General features: G+C 36.5%; 3 protein-coding genes across 9 annotated transcripts in view; 2 read left to right on the top strand and 1 right to left on the bottom strand.

The window, feature by feature from the left end:
- The window catches only part of ZDHHC20 (zDHHC palmitoyltransferase 20), a 63,894-nt gene extending 54,788 nt beyond the window's left edge, over positions 1-9,106 (top strand). For 2 of the 4 annotated variants that reach the window (XM_087966262.1, XM_087966264.1), the window contains 2 exons: positions 3,837-3,914; positions 4,607-9,106. In XM_087966262.1, coding sequence (XP_087822388.1) covers positions 3,837-3,874 — 38 coding nt within the window. In that variant the 3' untranslated portion in view covers positions 3,875-3,914; positions 4,607-9,106. The remainder of the gene's footprint in view (positions 1-3,836; positions 3,915-4,606) is intronic. The other 2 variants (XM_087966260.1, XM_087966261.1) reach the window with 1 other exon arrangement.
- An 862-nt stretch (positions 9,107-9,968) lies between these two features.
- On the bottom strand, positions 9,969-12,421 carry MRPL57 (mitochondrial ribosomal protein L57). Its single transcript, XM_087966265.1, has 2 exons — positions 12,315-12,421; positions 9,969-10,395 (listed from the first exon to the last, which is right to left on the bottom strand). The coding sequence occupies exon 2, from the start codon at positions 10,391-10,393 to the stop codon at positions 10,079-10,081; it is 315 nt and encodes a 104-aa protein (XP_087822391.1). The 5' UTR covers positions 10,394-10,395; positions 12,315-12,421; the 3' UTR covers positions 9,969-10,078.
- An 82-nt stretch (positions 12,422-12,503) lies between these two features.
- Positions 12,504-23,549, top strand: SKA3 (spindle and kinetochore associated complex subunit 3). Of its 4 annotated transcripts, none has more exons than XM_087966256.1 (10): positions 12,504-12,688; positions 16,304-16,428; positions 16,740-16,804; positions 17,317-17,482; positions 18,495-18,837; positions 20,356-20,420; positions 20,908-21,083; positions 21,272-21,463; positions 21,563-21,684; positions 23,112-23,549. In XM_087966256.1, exons 2-10 carry the CDS (start codon positions 16,329-16,331, stop codon positions 23,125-23,127), a joined length of 1,245 nt encoding a protein of 414 aa, XP_087822382.1. In that variant the 5' UTR covers positions 12,504-12,688; positions 16,304-16,328; the 3' UTR covers positions 23,128-23,549. The 4 variants fall into 4 exon arrangements, with proteins under 4 accessions (XP_087822382.1, XP_087822384.1, XP_087822383.1 ...); XM_087966258.1 differs by having other exon boundaries at positions 12,554-12,724; XM_087966257.1 differs by having other exon boundaries at positions 12,555-12,731.
- The last annotated feature ends 870 nt before the right edge of the window (positions 23,550-24,419 follow it).

Raw genomic sequence — 24,419 nt, 5'->3', positions numbered from 1 at the left:
GTAGCCTGATCCTTAGCAGGATACAGTTTCAGTTCACTATAGTTACTAGGAACTGTATTTACTTGGCATACAACACTAGCCTGATATCTATCAGTGTTACTCGGTTTGAACGTCTTGGTAATAAGGGCTTACTGGTGGACTCATCTGTTCCACCTGCTCCTGTTCTTCTATTTCTTCCTGTGCCTGTTCTCCTACCTCCTCCTGTGCTTCCTCTTTAATGGCTATTTGTGGTTTACTTATTTCATCTTTAGGGGCTACTTTGGTGTCAATAATAACATCATTGCTGGATTCCTGTTCCAGTTTATTCCACCCAACGTGCTCATGAAATTTAGCACTAGTGCTACAATAAATATGAGCTGTGCCTTGATCCCAAAATCTAAATGATCTATGGTGATCCTCGTAACCTACAAAAAATAACTTCTTAGCTCTATGTTGCCCTTTCAGTCTTACTTGTGAGGGAATATGCACCCATGCTGGAGCTCCAAATGTGTGTAAATAACTTAAATTTGGTTTTCTGCCATGCTAACGAGTGAATGGCAATTCTCCAGTTGTTGTGTTAACTACATTGTTTAAAACATGGTTGCTACACATTATGGCTTCACCCCACAGTGTTTCAGGCAAACCTGAATCAGATAACATAGTGTGAGCCATGGCTTGTAATGTTTGCCCTCTTCGTTCTACAAACAAGTTATGTTGTGGTCTGTAAGGTGCAGAATGTTTATGCTTGACACCAGCCAATTTCAACATAGTTTGGAATCTCTTGTTAATAAATTCAGTCTCGTTATCAGTAACTAAAGTAATTACTCCTCATTTTTCTCTCAGCAAATCTTAGCCAGTTAAAGAAATGTTGGAATGTTTCTGTTTTGTTTTTCATGAAATAGCAGAAACCATACCTTGAGTAATGGTCCATTATATATAAATATAGCAGGCACCTCCCAAACTAGGTTTCTTAGGACCAATTATGTCAGCAAACACAACCTCTAAAGGTTCTTTGGTCTTAAAACCATTCAGTCTGTTTGTTGGAATAACCTTGCTTTTCTCTTGGCTATAAGCATTACAGTTTAAATACTTGCTACAGGGTTTCAATTTTACTCCCTCTGACAATTCAACAGTTTGTTTCAACATTTTGAAATTAATGTGCCCTAGACGTCTATGCAGTAAATGTATACATTCATCATGTGGCTTAACATTGTTATAAACTGGGTTAGCCATCTGCAACTTGTCATCATGTATCAAATATAAATCATTCTCTAAAGTAGCAGTAACACTTTTACCCTCTTTCTCTATTATACAGTTATCTCCCCTAAAGGTTACTACATAACCAAGATTAACTAAAGCCCTTATTGATAGCAAATTAAATTTCAGTTTAGGTACATATAACATAGTTAAATGTTCGTTTATACAAGAACAATATACAGTACCTTCACCAGTAGCCTTCATCTTTCATCCATTTGCCAATGATACATGTTGCTTACTCGTAGACATATTTACAAACCTCTCTCTATTTCTAGTAATGCACTGCGATGCTCCACTATCAACAACCCATAAATCATGGTTTACAGTTGAATTGCTAGACATAGCTAAACTAACATTCTTCTTGGCCTTCTGGTGATTACCAGTATTCTGTCATTTTCCCTTCTTACAGAATCTAGCAATATGTCCCCAAGCCCCACAAGAAAAACATTTCCTAACAGTATGAACACAAATCTTCTTGTGGTTGTTCCTTCCTCATTTGGTCCCTATCCAGCCGTCTTCTTGCTTCTTCTAACAACCTTCCGGTTATGTCAGTCAATGTCAGTTTATCTCTGGGCAGGACTTCTGGTGAAGATATGTAATCATCATAACTTTCATCCAATGAGGAAAATCCAATGATGTAAACTTGATGCAGCTCTGAAAATATCAGTTCTTTTTCATGTAGCTCTTGAAAGGTTCTTTTCATGAAGTTCAAATGAGCTAACATATCTCCTCCTTTCAGAAGATGTGCTCTAAACAGTTTACGTATAAGATGTATGTGTGCACCTACACTGTCACGAACATAAATCCTCTTCAAATTCTCCCAACACCTAGCAGCAGACTCTTCTCCACGAATATGGACTAGCTGCTGGTCACTCAGTGTTAGTCCAATTATACAAAGAGCTCGTTCGTTGTTTCATTTTAAAGTCAACTAACTTCTTGGCATCGTCCTCATTTTCTGGATCCCAAGCATTTACATCTGGTGGGTCTTGAACTACATTCCATAACCGTTTTCTACGCAGAAGTAGACTGCACTTCATAGACCAGGAAACATAGTTTTTTCCATCCAACCGGGTTATCAGTGGTAGACTTGTTGAAGTGTCTTGTGCCATCTTTACCAGGATAGTAAACCACAATTAAACAGTAAACAGCTGTCTGTATACAGTCCTGTGCATTCACACTAACTCTCAGTTATCTCTGCCAGGTATGGCCTGGGCCCATAACCAGTATTGAGGCAATTCCCCGTTAGGAGAATGAGCGCATACAGGGAGACGTAGTGAAAATAATGAAGAATAACACACACACAGCACACAGATACACTGTACAGTAAATGTAGGTTTTTACTTCCCAGAAACGTTTAAGCAAAGTCCAAGATAAGCAGTCCAAGTCATTCACAGGTAAAGCAGTCAGGTTTCAGTTCAGGGATAATGCAAATATCAAAGTCCAGTATCAAAAACAGTTCAGTAACAGACTTACATCAACGATCAGTAACAGTCATTAAGAGGAATGGCAACTCTCTCCAACAGAAGGAATAGAGACTCACACACTTCTGAGACTAAACAACCCAGGTTTCTGGCTCCATTTTATGGCCATTTGCGGAACCACACCCAATTATAGTTTTAGCATTCTCTTAAAGATACAGTATTAAAATGTCTATCCTAGTTTATATATTTCCAACCCAAATAACTGTTAGGTGACTTACATTCCTAACATGGTAGATGTTAGAACAGAATATTTTCTGGATATTTTGATCCAAAATGAAAAAGGATTAAGAAAAATAAAGTCCAAACTTTTTGTAAATTGATAAAATACAAAATCCCTGTGGTGAATGTCCAATAAAAATGTAAATCAAGTTAAAGCACTTTCACTAAGCCAAAGAAAAGCCATGTTTCCTTATGGAAAAGCTGAAGTTAATGAAAACAGCCAAAGGAAAACAAGAAAAAAGAAGAGATAAAATTCAGCAGAGGGTTGAAATAAATCAGCATTCAGCTAGCCAATTAACTTTTAAGGATTAAAAAAACAAAGCAAAGTGAAGTTAAAACCCAGGCTTGCTTATGACAATGGTCTGTTGATAGGAAATGGTGTTGATAGGAAAAGTTAGATAAAATATCAATGACTTTCTGGCTGCTCTCACAGGGAATTCCAATCTTCAAGATCCCCCATCCTGAGTGGGTCCACAGCCATTCAAAAGTCATTTTGGGTCATTCCTAAGTGCCTCCATTCAAATCCAGGTACCAACACTGCTAAAGAACCAGCTTTGGCAACAAAAACAGCAGATCACCGGCAAGTGAGGACATTTTTCTACCAGGCAGCAGTCATCTTGGGGAAGGATTTCACAATTCCTATTGAAAGCAAATATCTGGAGAGGATCTATCAAATTTATATGGCTGCCCATTTCATGAAAAGGTTCTCAGCCGCATACTACAATTAAAACAATAAATACATAAAAACAATCATTATTTAAAATATACAGTCACTATTAAAATGAAACACCTGGCACAGGAGACAGTGAATATCAACAAAGAAAACGCAACTAAGTAGTAATTGCATCCTCCTCTTTCTGATGTGTAAAACCTCTAAACCAGGCTCTTCTTCTTTTTCAGGTGTAAAAAAACATATTATAGTTTCATTGGAGAGCTGATCTTATCTCAGTATCCATTTCTTTCAGAGCAGGAGAAATGGTAAGAAAATGTATCCTCAGAAAAGTCAATATGACTTTGATTCCACAATATTTTATGTAAAGAGGAAAGCAAACATGGGCCACACCGTAGGCTGACCTTGAGTCACACTTAATAATAAAATATTTTCTATCTTACTTTGCATACTTTGCATATGTTAGCTTCTTTTTAGCACATTCCACAATGTTACCACATTAAGCATTAATTTGAGCTGCTTCCAAATTTAGCAGTTTTTAATTCTATTCTTCAAAAGAAATTAATATAAGCGTATGAAATAAGGACAAATGCTGCTTTAAATCCAAATTTTGTCTGAATTACCAAAAAGGGATTTCCAGTATTGATACTAAACATCCCATGGTGGATTTTTTGCAAGTTGCAGGCTAAATCCAAAAAACAGATAAAGAACTCCAGAGAAGATGGAAGGTTTGCAAACAATTGACGGAGTAAAAACCTCTTCTGTATAAAAACAATAATAATTTGTAAATTAATATCTAGTTTGACAAGAGAAAGCTGATTTAGCAAAGCAAGTGGCAGCCCAGGTTTCATATGTGCGTTAGTGTCTTTTCTGGAAAGTTTTTCTTACATAACAATTCATAGCAGAGAAATCAATTTTCGGTGCAGAATTAGCCTGTCTTTTACTTGCCTTTACTTATCTTTATTCAATTAAATACTTACCCAGTTTGTTTTCCAAATAGATTTCTACAATACATTTGTGCTTGGATATTATTTTTTTAAGGAAGACACCAATAAATCAATGGAACGGTTCCAGCATGTTAACAAGACATGGAAAATGAGATTGTTGATGGTATCCAGTGGATGCTTATAAGCAATTCCGGTGCAGAAAGTCTGATGCCTTAAGATTCGTGATGTGCATTTTTGCAACATGGACATAAGCTATTACAAGGGCCAAATTCTCAAATGCCCTGCAAGTGTCTGCAAGACTCAGAAGTGCAGAAACTATGCATTCCAGCTGCACTGTGGTAGTGACTGATTCTGCAAACTTCATGTGTGAAGCAATGCCACTCTGGTATCATTACTTTCGTAACAGTTCTGTGGGAGAAAAGTGGGGTAGGAAAGGGTAGTCATGTAGTTTATTATAGCATTTCACCATTAACATTCCACAATACGGTTATATGTGGCTCAATCATCATCTAGTGGACTACTGGTATTTGGTACTTTTGGTTTCCCTCCCCGCTCCCAAATAACTATCATGAGTCAACCAGTAGTAATGGTGGAGGTGTTGTGAAGCAGCCAGTTGAAAACTATGACTTTCTAACTTTCTCTGCTAATCAAAGTCCTTTTCTTTCAGACTTGATTTGTTGCAATACAGTGTTGTTACAATACTGTACAGTATTAGAGAAGCAATGTTTCTTCTCATCTCACTAGCAATTTGAAGCACTGATTGAGAAAATTATTTTCCTGAGCAATTTTGGTCATTATTTTTAAGAAATCTGGTATTTTAAGTTCTTGGAAACCTGTAAAAGTTATGTTCTCCCTTCCTGTTTTAGAATATTTAATAATTGCGGATTTTATTTGTAAGCCTTTTTGCCTGATATCCCTAACACACATATTCTTTCTGAAATCTGCAGGTTATTCAGCAATGAACAGAAATCTTTCCTTTCTTTTCCTTTCTGTTCTTGCTTTTTTTAAATAGGAAATAAGCTGGCATGAAAGTGTTATTGAAGGATTGGATTTCATAACCTTCTGCACTAGAAACATAGAGTGGACTAGGGAAGGAACTTGAGAAAGGAGACCTTGTTCACAGCTGCCTGCTTTCATTGTTCAGGATTCCCCATCTTTTCTATCTCTCTTTGATCTTGGATCTAATCCTATCCTTTAACAATAAATACTGATGTATACTTTCAGTACAACAGTAAAAGCTTACATTAATCTGTTAGAGCAGGGGTGTCAAACTCACATTGTCACGACAGCATCACATGACATATCGGGACTTTTTTCCCCTTCGCTAAACAAAGTGTGGGTGTAGCCAGCGCATGATGCATCTGGTCCACGGGCCAGGAGTTTGACAGCCCTGTGTTACGAGGGTAGGAAGACACTGGATGCATGACTCTGACAAGGACTGTATGCATGCATTTCCTTTCCCACACAATCACCAATCCTCCCAGCAATGTTCTGATTATTATGATTCTTAATAACATTGGCATATTTAGAAATCCAGCTCCTACAATTCTGGGAGCTGGTGTTACATATTAAAGTTGTTATGGTTGAGAAATTTTGAAGAGAATAAAATTTTTCTCTCTCACTCTGTGATTGGATAGGAGTTCCTGTCCTGTTATATACTTTTAAATTTATTGCCATCGGTTGTATCTCAACAGTTCTACAGTTCTTATTTTAATCCATAAAACAAAATTTGTACAAGTGATATATTTTTTAAAAAAACCTGATTTTGAGTATTATAAACAACAGGATGTAGCATAAAATGCATAATATATCTATTAATCTGGCTTTTCCAAATTAAGTTCTAAAATGAGAAGAAATAAAAGACACTATGCAGTTCTTGTGACTCACTGCTGTGTCCTATCTTTGCAGTACAAGTTAGGCTCAAAATCTCATTACCCTCTTGGTCAGATAATGTGATTCAGTGCTATGAATTAGTGTTGTCTAGATATAGGGAGGATAAAATAGAAGGAAGTCAGGCTGTTAGAACACAGTACAAATTCCGAAAATCCACAACTAGAAGTAACAGCAAATACATTTAAATTAAATTATTTGGTACATAGGAAAGATCAGTTATTGCAAGCTATTTGTAATATGCGGGAAGGATCTTGGGAGACGGGGAAGAGCCATAGCCAGGGAAAAGTTGGATAACAGCAACTTAGGCCATGGAAGCAATGTGGCTGTGGCTGTCTCAGAAGGGACCTTCTGTAGTTTCTTGGACCTTAAAGATGACAAGGGAGAAATGTGTTTTGCAAGACTGATCCTTGTGAGGTTTACATTTAGCTCATCTGAGTGTGCTTCCTTTCTGGACCATCTTGTAAGGCTGACATCAGTCTTACAAGCTCTGAAAGTATACGTCTCTTCTGTTGCCTTTTTGGTCCAGGAAACTAGGAAGGGTTCCTTCTGGGATGTTTGCCATACCCACCTTGCTTCCTTAGACTAAGCTGCCTCTTGTCCAACCATTTCTCTGGCTGTGGCTCTTCCCAACTCCCAAAGTCATTCCCACGTACCATTACACCAATAACTTGACTACAGCAAAAATTGTCTTAAAAGATAAATAAAAATTCAAATGCATCAGTAAAAATGGATAACAGGGTTCTCTGAGTAAAGTATACATACAAATAATAGCACTTTGCACTTATTTGTTTGGCATCTATAGATCTCTAGTAATAATTGGGGTAAATTTAAAACTATGTTGGCAATATTTAGTATTTTAAATTATTTTTCAATCATTAAGCCATTGAAAAATTTCCAAGTGACTAGTGAAACCATCTATATCAGGTGTCAAGCTCGCATCGTCACGACGGCATCATGTGACGTAGCGGGACTTTTTTTCCCCTTCCCCTAAACCGGACGTGGGTGTGATACATCCAGCCCACGAGCCGGAAGTTTGATAGCCCTGATCTATATATTGGGTCAGAAAGAAAAGTGATTATAATACGGAATTACAGATAGAAAATCTTACTAATTTCAAGTAATTATACCAAAGAGTATGATATATCATGCTGATTGTATTGGAAGATGTGTAGATTTTATTTAAGTGCTTTATCAAAGCATTTTGCTTATGAACATGTAATGGTATAATTAGAAACATTTAATGTACATTCATTTTGGGGAATTATTGCTTGCATATTGTAAGCATAGATTCTTGATTGCCTTAGGAAGTCCCTTCCCAGTTATTGTTTATGTTTAGTTCTACAAACTTAAGACTTGATTTACTGGCTGCTATTATAAATTAATTTTATGCTGCAGTTTTAAATAAGACAAGTATTTTCTAGTAATTATGGTTTCTTATTCCAAGGAATTGTGATTAATAGAAAAGGCTTAAAACAGAACTTGATTAAAGAGATCTCTGGCATCCTGTGTTGGAGAAATGTTCTACCAATTGTTATTTTTGTAATTTTCTATTAATGTAGTGACAAGGTCCAAGTAATTAAATATATTATTTACAATACTGTATAAAATTTCATTTAGATCATAGCTACAAAAATATATATCTTATACACCTATATTATAAAAGCAGGTTTTCAGTTAATCTTAAAAATCCAATGTGTATTTTCCAGACTATACTTGAAAATTGAAATAGAATGAGACTCCATGTTTACAAAATAAATTACTAAATATGTCTTTTGGAAGATTGAAAAGCAGTTAAATGGCTCATACTTCGATATTTTGAGATAACATTTTTGTTTCCTGGTACCAAAGAACTGATAAACTATCAAACATCTAATATTCTATTGCAATCCTAGTATCTCCCAGGATTCTTAAATTACACCAGGAAAGCTTCAGAAAGTGATTTAAGGAGTGTGATCTTTTACCTCAATCCTAAATATATTTACCTGGAAGCTACTTATTTTGTGAACATGACAACTGTATGGCTCAAGACTGCACATTATACGGTATTATGGAAGTGCTATTCACGACGTCTTGTTTTTCCCCAGTATAAATTAATAGAATGGCAAAGTTTGGCCAAAATTGCTGCAACCTGTGTTATATACCAGTGGGTACATCAGAGATATTGCACTGTTATTATGACAAAGGTTTATGCAGATATTTTACTTAAATATAGATATTTCTGTTGTAGTAGTAGGCTTGCAAGTATTCAAATCTAAAATGGTATGAGGATACTTAGAGGATACATAAAGTGAATAATGCATCTGTTCTTTATGTTGCAGATAGTATTCCTATGCACAGAAAAAGCATATTGCCACTAATAATTTAATAAAGACTTTTTAAATGGGCTTTTATAAATGAACTATGTAAGAGATCACTCTGCCTGAAATTTTCCTATTTTTAACTGCACCTTGTAATATCTTCATGTATATTTTCCACCAGTGTAATTAATTTTCAATCATGTTTGACTTTTGTATATCAAAGTACAGATCATGTCTTAATTATAACTGTTTTTAAAAAGCATAATCTTTAAGCCCTTCTTTGCCAAATTGATGATACATTAATGTGTTATGACATAATGAATGCATAAGAAAATAAATAACTTGGGAACAGGCTTTCTGCTACATTTCGATTTCAGTTATTTATTTTGCATTGTCATAAATGAGTAGGGACATAAAAAAGAGGAAAGGCATTAAAATGCATTTAGCCTCTATTGAAATGGAAAATGCTTCAGCCATTTTTATGCACTGCCTGGGGAGTCTTAAAAGCAAATCTCTTCTACTTCTTAATTCAATTAAGACTACACTCATTAACATCTTAAATTATTTGGTGTCTTTTGTTACTAACATTTCAAGGGCAGCTTCAACATACCCTAGAGTCTTCCAAATAAGATATTTACTGAGCCTGTATCACTGGCAACTATCTAGCCTTGCTTGAGCCATTAATAACTCAGTTGGGTGACTATCCTAAATCAAAATGTACTTCCAAACCGGAAGCTTGGTTTTATACCACTGGTTCTCAACCTTTTCTTCACCCCACATCCTCTTTAATTATGTTTTGTGGCCAGACCCTGAAGATTGAAATCATAACATTTCTTGAAGCCTTTACGGGCCACAGATTGAGAACCACTGCTATATACTGTAAAATGGATAAAATGGGAATGTTCTCTTTGTTGTTTATGCCTCTGAATGCATAGGTAGATACATGGTTTAGGATATTTTATGTTCCAGGGGACAGAGGAATGGAAATATGAGGCAAAACCATATTTCGGGATATGGGGATTTTAGGGATTTTTTTTGGAGGGGGGGGGAATCAAATAGGTGTGTTAAACATATGGGTGGGTTAATGCATCTCTAATATGCAAGCATACTTTTTTAAAAAAGAAAAATACCTCAAATCCTTTTTATAACAATAGCACTAAACTCTGAAAGGAAAAAAAACATAATTCAGTAGAAAAGCTTATGTATTTATGAATCCAATAACTGATTGAAAACAAGAATAATATATTTATTTATTGACTTTGTGCATTGTTTCATTGCCACTAAAAGCAGGCCCACTGAATCCACAAAATCTATTAGAATGGCAAAGGACATACATCAGGAATCTGCCCATTTCTTGGACACGTTAAGGTGTTTCAGATATTCTGAAGCATACTTGTGTTCAGGAAACTTTGCTCTCTCTTCAGCTATTCTTTGCTGCTTTAACGCAAGTACATTTTCTTCATCATGCCGATACTCCTGCTCTTCTGTCATATATGGACAACTTAGCCAATAATGATTTTCAGCTTCAATTTCAAGTCTCCTAATCATATTTGCTTTCATTAAATGAGTAACGAATCTTGGCCGTCTGTGTTTACCAATCCATTGTTTTCCAGGAATGCTGTTTCGAAACAGTACTCGAGTCAGAAACATGCCTGTAAAAAGAAATATAAAATGTTAACTATTTGAAATATTAAGTGCATAAACATTCTAAGTCAATGTATTAGACTTACATTAGCAAAGAACAAAACTAATTTTTGTAAGTTGCATTTAAGTAATTTGTGCCTCAATTTGGAGATTCCAGATCATTTACAGAAATTAAGAATGTCATGATACAAATCCCTAATAATGTATTAGGTTCCCAATATTGTATTAGAATAATATAGGCATTCATGGCTCCACAGCTAATCTCCAAAGGTCTTTTGGAAAATCAAGGTTTTTGCCAGATTCTGGAACAACATAAAATCAAATGAATATTTTTTTTTTCAAGAAAAAGGCAAGGGGGAAGAAATCAGAAGCTCACTTTTTCAAGTTTTTTTTCATGAACTACTAGATATCTCCATGTATCAATACCCAATCTAAAGGGGTCCTTAAAAGAAAGGAAAACTTTATCGAATGCTTTCATGAAATGAACAGTAATAAGAATGGCACCTTAAAGAAATTTGTACACTGATGCCAATTGGTGTACTGCTGTGAAAGACATAGGTATTTTAATTATTTGGATTAATATTTTGCAACTTGCAATGGAATAAAAGTTACCACTGGTATTAACAGTATATAGAATAAGTGAAACCTGGCTCAATAGCAGTCACTGTGAGAGGGATCTTGGAGTCCTAGTGGACAATCACTTAAATACCAGCCAGCAGTGTGCAAACAGCATCCTCAAAGCCAATAAAATCCTAGGCAGCATTTAACACAGGAATAGAATCAAGATGATTTGAAGTATTAATATTGCTTAATAAAGACTTCATAAGACCACACCTAGAATACTGCATCCAGTTTTGGTCACCATATTATAAAAAAGTTGAAGACTTTGGAAAGAGTGAAGAAAAAAGCAACAAAGATGATTACGGCCCTGGGGGCTAAAACATATGGTTGCTGGAACTGGGTATGGCAGTCAAGAGAAAAAGAAGGACTAGGGGTGACAATGACAGCAGCATTCCAGTATTTGAGGGGCTGCCACAAAGAAGGTCTATCTATTTTCCAAAGCACCTGAAGGCAGAACAAAAAGCAACTGATGAATCAAGGAGAGAATCATCCTAGAAATAAGGAGAAACTTCCTGAATTAACCAGTAGAAAGGCTGGCCTTCAGAAGTTGTGGGTGCTTCAACACTGGAGGCTTTTAAGAAGAGACTGGCCAGCCACTTGATATAGAGCAGGGGTCTTCAAACTTCACAGCTTTTAAGACTTGTGGACTTCAACTCCCAGAATTCCTCCTCCAGTCATGTGAGCTCAGGAATTCGGGGAGTTGAAGTCTACAAGTCTTATTTGGGGACCCAATATATAGAGTACGGGGGTCTTCTGCTTGAGCAAGGGGGTGGACTAGAAGACCTCCAAGGTCCCTTCCAACTCTTTTGTTAAAGACTCTGCCTTTTATTTGGAAAATCCAAATAAAACCAGGATATACATATAACTCATGTTGTAGTCCACTATTTTTCGACCTTGGCCAATTGTGGGAGTTGAAGTCCACATGTCTTTTAAGTCAGGGATCTTCACCTTGGCAACTTTAAGACTTGTGGACTTCAACTCCCAGAATTCCTCAGCCAGCAAAGCTGGCTGAGGAATTCTGGGAGTTGAAGTCCACAAGTCTTAAAGTTGCCACGGTTGGAGACCTCTGTTTTAAGTAGCCAAGGTTGATAAGAACTGCTCTAGTCACCTCCCAAATTGCATTGGGCTGATGCTGAAGACCAAAAAGAAGATTTTGCAGAAAACAGCCGCCGCTCACAATGGCCGGCGACGACCTCCACCGCGATGCACCCACAATGATTTTCATTACTGACCTACAGCGTCGCCTATGAGGCCACGGGCCGCCGCACGTTCCCTTGCCCCCACACAAGGCCCTTTCCCGACTCACCGGGCCTCGTCGATGCGTCCCTCTCAGCACGAGCGATCCAGATCGAGCCAAATTTGCAGCGCTCCGAGGGCCGCTACGCCAAGCGAACCTCAAGTCTCGCCTGTCGCGAGAGCACCGCAGCCCGCCCCCCCCCAAAAGGCAGGTGAATGCGGACGAGCCAAACGACGCCTGCCACGTCACGGATTTGCAACAAGGAGGCGGGCAGAGCCGGAATGGGCCAATCGGCGCCCGCCGCCCCGGGGAATTCAAAAGGCCGCGAAGGAAAGAAGTTGCCAGCTGCGGTCTGAGGCGAAAGAACGGCGTCCGTTGTGTCTTCGGCGAGCTGCGGAGGCGTGTTTCTCCCGCATTTCGGCGGCTCCTGCGAATGACCGGAGGTATTCAGGGGAGGCTTAGAGTGCCTCTGTCTTGAGGTAGGAGGTGAGGCTTTGCAGGCTCCCGAGAACTGATTTCCTGCAGTCTTTGTTCAGGGCATCCCTCTTGTCTTCTGAAGGAAGAATTGGAGGGTTTAGGGAGACTTGAATATTGAAGGGCACCCTGGATTGATTAATTGTAAGCGATATAAGATAAATGTTTTCTTCCCCAGAACACATGCAGATAATCAGAGTTGGAAGGGACCTTGTAGGTCATCTAGTCCAACCCCCCGCCCAAGCGGGAGACCCTACACCATTTCTGACAAATGGCAGTCCAATCTCTTCTTTTTTTTTAAAAAAAACAAGTTTTATTAATTTTTAAAACACACAAATTATCATTATTCATTACATGTTTAAACCTTTTTCCATTGTAAATTTAACAAGTCAGATAAATTATGATTCTGTTTTAAACCATTTCCATATAATATACCAAAACCTCTTATTCAATTTCTTTACTTCTCTTTACTCTTATTCAATATCATTATTATTATTTCATCTGATTCTTTCTGACTTAGTTACCATTATTCTCATTCTATATTTCTACAAGTTTTTACCAATTCTCCCCCAAAAAGACATATACACACAACACACAAAACATAAAAAAATCTTTTGGAAAGTAACTTGGGCCCAGGTATCTCTCTTCATGGACTTCAATTATATTCATGCTCATCTTACATATCATTACTTATTTTATTTACCATTCTAAACCTTCTATATTAACTTCTCCACATATTTCACACTTCTTAATTCTACCTTAATTAATCATCTTAGTTTAAATCATTATACTTGTATCTTTTGTCCATTTTTTATCATCCCTTTGTCTCATCCCTTATAAAAAAAAAAGAAAATCAGTTTCTCCTGAAATCATTAGAGTATGATGCCTTTCTATCTCCCCCTAAGTTAATCAAATTAATCTTTAAAATAATATCTAATACCCAATCAGATTTTGCTTGGTACATTCTATCTAACTAATACATCCAACACAATTAAGTGCATAATTAGACAATAAATCCAAATATTAAAAAGAAATACTATAATAAAAATTTTATAATAACATCAATACCATAATTTTATTAAACTCTTTAATTAAAACAATATTCTAAACCTCTCCTATTATTAAGTTTTAAAGCCAATCATTTTTAAACATTTTAACATTTTAATCTCTTATCAACTCTTAAACCATTACAATACTACCATCTCATCTTATGTACCTTGCAAAATCTTTTTTTTTTTTTTAAAAAATTATACTTTATCCATTATCCATAAAAATTCCTTTTTTCCATTTAATTTCAACACATTGTAGCTTTTCTCCACCTTTTCCCTTTCTTTCTTTTCCCAACAAACCTTTCTACCCCCTCTTCTTTCTAGCCTCTGCCTTACCGGCTTCCCTTCTGTCGTATTTCTTTTCCCCTTTGTTTACAATCATCATATTGGTTTTGCACTTTATTTTTCCCTTTCTTAAATGTTTTTTTGGATCTTAAGTCCTTAAACTTTAGTTTTCTTCTTTTCTCTTCTCTTCTTTTGTTTCTCTCTTCCTTTTTTCTGGATCAAATTCTGAGATTCATTAAAGATGGCTCCTTCCTTTCTTTCTTGTTCCTCTGCTGTCTTCATCTGTTGTAATTTTTGTTGATAATTAGTAAGCGCCATTTCTAAGAAAAGGAAAGCTTCTTCCACACCATCTTTACCATTTTTTTTTGCTTGTTCATATTCTTTTCTTAGTTCCTCAACAGAAAGAGCCATTATAAATCTTTTCTCTTCTTTTCTTCTTCTTTCTTCTTACAACAACCAGAATATTCAAAAGAAAATAAAAAGATAAAACAGTCCCAAAGTTATCAATCAGTCCAAACCAAGGCAGGGTTCTCACTTTCTCCTTCTGGGGTAATATCAATCAAAGAGAAAGAAAGTCCAAATCTGTTTAAAATCTTATTACAATATATTCTAGTCTTCAAATCCTTAAGGCATCTGCTCCAACAAATCTTAGCATACAAATATTTTCTTCTTAATCCTCTCTCTTCCCACTCATCGCTTAAAACCAATTTCCACCTAAAAAATAGGTTTCTTAATATCCAGTTATTTATTCCGTAGGAAAAGAGGGAAAGCTATCCTTTCAGCACCTTCAAGCAGCCGCTTTTTTCCTCTTCTGGCAGGTATTATTCAGAGAATCATACTTTTCAGGAATTTTATTAAATATGTCTTAGAGTCCTAGGAGCCAAGAAAAACTTTCTCCTCTCAATCACTTTCTCCACTTCCTCCTGCGCATTCTTACCCGGCTGCCAGCTTCTTTTGTGGCGGCCATTACGGACCGCCGCTGCACCGTCCTGGGAAAAGGAGTTCTGCCGGCCAGGGAGGGAGTCTGCAGCACCCCAAACCCTTCTCCGGATCCCCTACTTCAGCTGCCCCTGCAGGGCAGCCTAGCTCCGCACCCGGCTGGGTCGGAGCCCCAAAACGGCTAGCGCGGCAGGGATCGCGCAGCTTCGCAAATCCCTGCCGCTCAAGCGGTTCAAACCGGAAGTTCTCGGCAGTCCAATCTCTTCTTGAAGGTCTCAACTGATGGCGCTCCCACAACTTCCGAGGGCAACTTCTGTTCCATGGGTTGATTGTTCTCACTGTCAGAAAGTTTCTCCTTATTTCCAGGTTAAATCTCTCCTTGTTCAGTTTCCATCCATTATTCCTTGTCTGGCCTTCAGGTGCTTTAGAAAATAGCTTGACCCCTTCCTCTCAAATATTGGAAGACCACTATCATGTCTCCCCACCAGACTAGCCAAGCCCAGTTCCTGCAACCGTTCATTGTATGTTTTAGCCTCCAGTCCCCTAATCCTCCTGGTTGCTCTTCTCTGTACTTTTTCTAGAGTCTCAACATCTTTTTTGTAATGTGGTGACCAAAACTGGATGCAGTACTGTTGGTGTGGTCTTAGTAAGACTTTATAGAGTGGTATTAGTACCTCTCTTGATCTTGATTGTATCCCTCTGTTAAGGCAATTTAGGATTGCATTGGCTTTTTTGGGCTGCTGCCAAAATACTGTATATATATAATGCAGTACTTGTGCATGTGATTTAACGGATTAACAAGAGTTGGAAGGAAGGGACCTTATAGATCATCTAACTTGATATGAGATAAGACTTTATAGGCAATAACCTTCATCCTGAATTGCACCCAGAAGCCAACTGGCAACAGTACATCTCACTGCCTGCACTGCTGTATTCTAGACCAGGTAAAGCTTTTGAGTGGCTTTTCAAGGGCAGCCCTCTGGAGAGCACATCACAGCAGTCAAGCCTTATAGTGATGCTTTGTGGGAGAGCCCTTTTAACTTTTTCTGAATACATGGTGATTTGCTTAGGGCTTGGGAGGAAAGCAGCATTTCCACAATAGAAATGCAACATGGGGGGAAAACATCTAGAATTGGGCAGCAAATATATGTGCTACTAGATAAGTTGTGCCCCTTTAAATAAATATGCGTGTGTGGAAAGGCTGTTTCAACTATTTCTAAGCTATAATATTTTTTTCAAAATCTTTTAATGTGTTTAACATAATTTGAAAAGTTGAAAACTGTTTCATTTTCTTTCTGAAATTAATTTTAGAAACAAGCTGTTGCTTTTCTTCAGTATGGATGTGACAGGAACATTCTTCAACAAACTGCGAACTTTGGCAGTCACTTTGGAGAAGCAGGCTGACCATTTTAAGCAAATTTTACTCGAAGATGAAGGTGATAACGTAGTAAATAATTGCTTTTGCTTCAAAAAGCTTACGCTGAGACAAAAACCAAATTTGCATTTTGGTTTAAACAATACAGTATATAAATTTGGACACAGTGTCCCTCTGAATTCTACACTTAATTTGCATGCATTGGTACATTTCTGAAGCTCATACTGATGTTCCTAGGACTCCCAACCAATGACCATGCTAATTTTTGATATGGCTAGAATATCTCACCTTTTAAATAACAAACATTAATGTACAGTATTGTACATCATTTTCTAAAGATTTTGATTGTGAATATTTTCAAATGTTTTGAAGAATTTGAAGATGATTCTCCAATGAGATATCTACATGAACTGTACTCTGAAGCCAGAATACTAAAGGTAGATATGACCTGCTTCTCTTCATTCTCTTCACCTTCAAATTGCTTTTTTAGAACTTCATCATTTTTATATTAAGAGTTAAGGTCTGATTTAGTGGAAGATCAACATATGTGAAAGTTGGCTTCTCTGTGTTAGGTAGTATCCCATGATAGTATTTCATATTCCCCAAGATAGAAAACCTGATTTCTTCTATACCATGTCTTCTGAAACCTTCCATGTAAATTTGTAATATTTCCAGAAAACCCACCAATGCTATTCTATTAGGAGATGATAGCCTTATTTTTTAAAAACATAAGTATCTTTGGATAGCATGAAGTCATAACTAGACATGTTTTTTTAAATAAACTATGTTTTTATTAAAACGAAAAAAGACATTTTCTTGCTCCTTCTATGTAATAAAGAGCTTTTATGCTAAACCTGACATGTAACTTGTTAACACACACACAAATTGACTATTAAAGTTTATTTCTTTATTAAGATCAGTTCTAACTCAAATTAAAAACAAATCATAGGCTGATGCTGATAATATTCTACATACAAGTTCTTCAGAAAGAGATGCCATATACGACTTCATAAAGGCCACCAAAGTTCTGATGAAGAGAAATGCAACCAATCTTGAAAAAATAAGAGATCTCTTTCAGAAATATGGTCACAAGCCACTTATAGGCAAGAATGAAGGTATTTTTCCCCTCAATCTAGAATATTTGGTGCTTTAATATATTCTATAATTTATTTCTGTGTGCATTACTAATATTAAAAAGGATAGACACTTCAGCTTGGTAAAGCCTATATATCACTCTTCATCTTCTATAGCTTTGAAAACCTGATCTTGACATTGCTGCTAGGCTTGGCACTGCCTAAGTCAAAAGTTTAAAAATTTCTATAATATATGTACTAAAAAACTATGCCTCAATTTATTTTATTTTATTTTTTGGCCCTATGATACAAAGTTTATTGGCTTTCAGTTGTGTAAAAAAAAAAAGGTCATCTATATGTAGCTTCTTATTCCAATTTCCATGGCACTTGAGGATGCATGAGCATTCTGGTATAACCCATAATTATTTAAACTATTCAGGTTATCAAGGTTTTTCATCTCCCCGCTGTGTTTATGGGGTGGGGATGTGATGTAGCATTTGCAATAGTAGTAATAGTTCAGAATGTTTTATTCTCATATAACTAAGTACAGGACATATATGGAATAAAAAATTGGTATAATGATATATGCAGTCTGATGCATCATAATATTAAGGAACTTTTAGATTAAAAGGTTCATTATATTATATTGTAAATGCATGCAAAGTAAGTATTTATTTAAAAGTGATTTCATAGGACTGCTTGCAAAAAATGAAGACTTGTTGCTTTTTAAAAATTTGATGATTTAAAAAATGATCCTCCTAAACTCTTTGAATATACACATTGCCAGGACATAATATACTTTGGCTTTAGAATTATTCATCTCTTATTTTTATATACAGTACAGGTCACTATTATTCAAAAAAGAATGGTTAAAATGCTTGATTTATTGGTTAAACCTTGTTGTATGGTTAGCAAACCTTGGTTACAGAACGAACAATGGTAGTAATAGAAAGACAAGATTTATACAGGAAAAAAGCATCCAAATGTGTGATCTATTTCTTGACTTTTGGTATGCCTTATCACCAGATTCAGTGAGACAATTCTCTTTTTAAAGCCATAAAGGTTGATGATGAAATCAACGCTGGATCAGCTTTATCTGATCAAATAGAGCCAAAACCTCCTGATTTTCTTCAAAAATCATCTGGATCTCATAGTCTCCTGGAAACTCCTCAGCTATCAGATTTTGGGCTTTCAAAATATGCCTTTCCAAGTTCTTCAGACACAATACACATTCCACATAGCCAGAAGGAAGAGGTGAAAGGGGATGCATCTGAATATTTGTTACCCAAAGTAGAATATTTCAATATCCACGGGCGTGATCTGTCTGTAAATGATGAAACCACAAATTTAATGGATGACCAAACAATCTTTTTGCTTAATAAGACAAGAAAAAATAGGTAAGTGGTATAACTGGAAATCATTACAAAAATAAAACGATTATCATTTTTCTGTCTTCTTGTATCTTTTATGTCTGAAGTAATACAACTATTTTTTGTTATCTTCTTACATGCTTAAGTATATCATTTCTGCTGCTCCATCTCTGAAAATTCCAAGCAGCTTTTAAATAATATAATATTGAAATATAAAGAGACAGTAGCATTAAACAAGAAGGCTATGATGTATCTCAGTGCAGGAATCATGCATTCAAATCATGCATGTGAAATGTTCAAACATGTCCAAATACCTTGTTTTCATGCTTCTTCAAAACTAATAGGGAGGGGATGGGTTTTGAGGTAGAAAAATTCAAGCATAGGATCCCTTTAAGCAGCACTCCCTACTGTATCTCACACAATGGGCAAATTCAACCCAGAGAAGGCAATCTTGTATATGTACAGGCGCTAAGCCATATTGGACTTTAAAGATAGTAACTAGCACTCTGAAATGTACTTGGAAGCTAATTGGCAGCCGGTGCAGTTCTCAAACAGTAATATTACATGAGTGGACCAGAACAATTTCGGCCCTGCATGCTCAATCATCTTGCAACTTGCAAAATGTCTTCTATGGCAGCCAGCTTTCGTTGACCAGTTGCAGTAAACTAGCCATCAGGTAACAACAACAAAGCTGTTGTGATGTGAACAAAGCTTTCTGTACTAAAATTGACCTTTATGTTGCAAAGGGTCTCTTGGCCAAATCCTCCAGCTCCTTACCTGCTGTTTAAAGAAGAGCTATAAGCCTGGAAAAATCCCTAGCTTGCAAGCCATGGCCTCGTAGGGAAGCACAAATCCAATGGAAATCAAAGCTGACCTATCTTTGAATATAGTTGGGAAAGTGTCTATGGAGATTCTCAGTCATCCAGGTCATGGTTGTCCCAAAGGTGCTTTTTTTCAAGAGGTAGCTGGACTTTCTTGTTTTTCTTTGAAGATGTTTTGCTTCTCATCAAGAAGTTTCTTCAACTCTGCCTGGATGGCGGGGAATGGAAGGATTTATACTCCTCGCAAACAGCTGGTCATTTGCATTCTTTTAGCAAATTGTTAAGGCCACCTGGAGGCTTATCTCTACCATCAGGGTCACCTGAATAGTGCAAATGGGTATGGAACTTTCTTGGAACTGTGTTATAGACTGGAGATAGATGGTGTCATATCCCTCCCCCTCTGTTTAGAGAGGGCTCTTCAGTTTTGACATAGATGGCCTCTTTGACCCCTATTTCAAACCAGCCTCTGTCCAAAATGTGGACGTCAAAAGAATAGTCTTTGTCTTTTTAATGCAGATGGACTTCTAGTCCTGATGGGTCCTTCCATTCCCTACCATCCAATCAGAGGTGAAGAAGCTTCTTGGATGAGAAATGAAACAAAAAGAAAAAACCAGTTGCCTCTTGAAAAAAAAACACCTTTGAAATAGTTGGGAAAGGTTTGATATATATTGGTTGTACTTTGATTTAAATAACATTTTTTTTCTTTTGCTGATAACTTGACCAGATCAGCAGGGGCGATGGTATCAAATCAGAATCTGGCAGCACTCAGGCAATCAAATGAAGTATGTGGTAAGTCTTGTGTAGGTCAAATAACTTCTGGGATATCTTGTATTCCTAAGTGAAGTTCTGGGAATCAGCTTGAAGATGTCAAAGTTGAGAAACAGTGCCTTAATGTATTTCACCCAACATTTGGGATTTGTTAAGGAAAATGCTGCCGAGTTTCTGGACTTGATTCTGCTGAGCCCTCAAATCAAAACTCAGATCTCTTCCTGCAGCATTGCCAACAGTATTCTGGGACACTTTCCCTACTCCCCACCACCCAGATATCTCCAAATAGGTTCTGGATGAGAGAGGGAAAAGGGAACAATCAGGAATTGTAAATTTGCAAAAAAAAAAAATGGTTGAAGATAATGGGGCACATTAGACTGTCCCTTGCTCTCTTCTGATTCTGCTCAATAAGCCCTTTTCATGAACATATATTTCTTAAACTAATCCTTTGATCCATTTTCTGCATAATATAACATGTTTTCAGTGTGAATCAATCAAATGTTTTCAGGTTATGATAGTTTTGCTTCACCTGCTGCACCTAACTTCTGCACACCTGGAGTGAAAATTCCCCACAGAAAGACCACTGTTTTATCAGAGTCTCCAGAAAGTAAACATTTGGATGTTCCTAAACACACAACAGAATTACCTCCACTTGATACAAAATCTCAGCAAATACAACCTCTGGTAAGCATTGAGCATCATAGTGGTAAATTTTAGGGACCTCTTAATAAAATGTCTGTCTCATATTGAATCCATTGTATGTATATCTCAAGAATAATATCTCAACGCTTGCTTGAATTAGCTATTTGATACTTTCTGAAAAATATACACTATGTTTCAAAATTTCAGCACTTTTTTTTTTCTTGCCCTAGCATGTAAGTGCTCCTAAGATACTGCCAGATAATAATCTTATAAAAGACAGTGTTCAACCTGTCCTGGGTTCAGACAAATATCTGGAATGTACTGAAGAACCTCCTCCTCCAGCAATGCCAGTATATGAGGACCTCTTCAGTTCACTATTACCACCGCCTGAAATAACTGTGATTCCAAACAACCTCTTGCAGGTTTGATGTACAAAATTAATTTGCACTAAAGTTAGCATTTTATTAGCAAAATTGGAAACGTCCTTTTTTCAAACATTCTTCTTGTTTAAACTTACTTAGATTTTATCCCGGTACAATCCAAATATAAAAGTACCCAGGTCAGCTGCGAAAGGAACTAAAGAAGAAAATGCTTCACAATTTGAAGAAAAGCTATTTCTTTGTACTGATAACAAAGAAAACAGGTAAGCTTTGAGCAAAAAGTACATTCCCTTGTATTTTGTGACTATGAAAACTCTGAGTTTTTGAAACTTGATTTTTTTTTGTACTTTCATGCAATTGAGATATTTTATCTTTGCTTTAAACAGTGGCCAACCAAACTCTTTGCTATCCTGATAGTTTTCTGCTACTGTTTCCTTTCCCAAAATAATTTTTAATCCATCTTGGCAGGAAAAAAAAGATGAGCATTGATAGTGTTAATACTCTACTCAGTGGTTCCCAACCTTTTTTTCACCCCGCACCCCTAAAGAAATTTCACTCGAACCTCGCACCCCCTGAAATTTAGACTTTAGGAACTACTGAACGCGTTAAATATATGGTAGGATTGAATCTTTTCAGCTATGTATGTGACGGCCACTAAATAACGATACTTAACTCTAAAATGAAAACAAAGTTAATCCATTGCATAATAAATAAAAATGCCAACATATAGCCAATATCCTATTTTTTACCTGGCCTTTTCTCGCACCCCCTGGAATATCGTCTCGCACCCCCAGGTTGGGAACCCCTGCTCTATATCAAGGGTAGTCAACCTTTTTATATCTACCGCCCACTTTTGTATCTCTGTAAGTAGCAAAGTTTTCTCTAACCACCTACCGGTTCCACAGTAATGGTGATTTATAAAGTAGGGGACAAGACCCCTACCGCCCACCATGAAAGCTGGAACGCCCACTAGTGGGCAGTAGGGACCAGGTTGACTACCACTGCTCTATATCCTTACATACAATGTTTAGTTTCACAAACAATCCTAAGAAACATTGTTTCTTGAGTGCTTTTTTTTTTTTTTTTGCATGACAGCCAAGGATAATGTATTCTATTTTTAATGAGCTATCTTACTGAATATTTTGTCTTTTAACTACCTATAACGATCCACTTCGTATCATTTCTCTAAACAAGCCATTTTCACACTTTCCTGACATTATGGTCAAGAAATCAATTTGTGGCTTACTATCTCCCAACCTTTTGTCAATTGAATAAAGATGATACAATTATTTCCTGGGGAGAGAGACCTATTATGAAGGAATCAAAATACTCATCCTTCCCAGATGCTTTGTATATAAAGCCCTGCCATTCTAGCCAGTGGACAGGTTGACAGTCAGCAGAATTAGCCTAAAATACTGCATTCTAACCACTGCGCCACCACAGCTCTTAAGCCAATTGAAATCTAGCTCTCAATTTTTTTAGGAAGAAATGGATGAAAAGTTGTGAGAAATAACTATAATGCTTTTCAGTTTCCCATTAAAACTAACACTGGAAGTGGAAACACAAATAGAATGCTATTTCCATAATTAAGAATCTTATAAAATAAATGTTTGTATCTATTGAAACATTAATAGGTGAAGATAATAAAACAAGATTGTAATATAAACGTGGTTCATTATTACATTTGCAGAAAATACTCTGGATGAAATGAAGACTAAATCTGAATTTTTTTCTTCGACTACCAGCCTAAAGGTTCTTTACTTTGTAAAGTATAAATGTTTAATTTTAAACTATTCAATCATTTTTACTCTCCTGTAAAAATTATCAAAATAAAATAATGAACATAAATATGACTAAATATCATTTATATGCTGTCAGTTTATTAAATTATTCATAATCATGTTGTCTTTTGAATCACTGCAGTTGTTAAATGAATCATGCAGTTAAGTAAATCAAGCTTCTCCCATTGACTTTGTTTGTCAAATATATGCCAGTTGCCAAGTGTCCAAATTTGGATCATATGACCATAGGGAAGCTGCAATAGTCATGTGAAAACGATCATAAATAACTTTTTCAGTGCTGTTGTTAACTTTGAATTATCACTAAACAAATGATTGTAAGTTGAGGACTACCTGTATTTGTGTTTTATTCCCAAGTTCAGTATTTTATCTGCCCTCAAGTGAATAAAGCTGGGGTTTCTCTCAGAAGCCAAAGATTATAGCAGCTTTGATATATAGAACCAGTGAATACCTAACTAAAGCATATTAGCACTTTAATGCTCCAATAAGGAACAGATTATTTTAAATTCGTAGACCTACACCTAATTCTTATCAAAGAAAATGTTACTAAGTAAACATTAATTGCTTCTAATCATTTGCCTAGTTAGCAGAAAATAGCTTCACCAGCATTTATCAATTCCAGAAAATATATTAGGGATTAAATTAATATTTTTGTGAAGCTATTAGAGAAAATAGATGTTGTAATTAGATGTTTGAATTATTAGTAAAATAGAATTACAGTCAAAATAATATCCTGTGAGAAATTTAGAATTGTTTCAACATTTTAGAAGTTTCCAGTACAGTTGCATTTTCAGACCACCTCCTAGAAAGAAAAGCAAAAATGCAACAGTAAGAATTAGCATCACCTTCTCAGATATAGGCTCTAATGCAGGGGTGTCACAAACTCGCAGCCCGCAGCCCGGATGCATCACATGCTGGCCCCACCCCTGCCCGGTTTAGCGAAGGGGGAAAAAGTCTGGATACATCACGTGATGACTCAAGTTTTGACACCCCCTGCTCTAATATGATTGGCAAGAGATATTATGTTGTGACATGTCAGACATGCAGACTGTACTTACAGCCTAGGAATCTCAGCAATAGATGAGAAAATCCAGTGTTTTTCAGTTGGGGAGGGAAGTTAAACTGAGATAAAAAGCTGACACAGGAAGAACTGGAGAACAAGGAAAAAGTATAAAGGAAAGAATTAGACAGCCTTGGAC

Source organism: Notechis scutatus, chromosome 5 (genome assembly GCF_049901735.1).
Source record: "Notechis scutatus isolate UNSWTSFEM ecotype Mainland chromosome 5, rNotScu1.2, whole genome shotgun sequence".
NCBI lineage: Eukaryota > Metazoa > Chordata > Lepidosauria > Squamata > Elapidae > Notechis > Notechis scutatus.
This window is presented reverse-complemented; position numbering and strand designations above follow the sequence as displayed.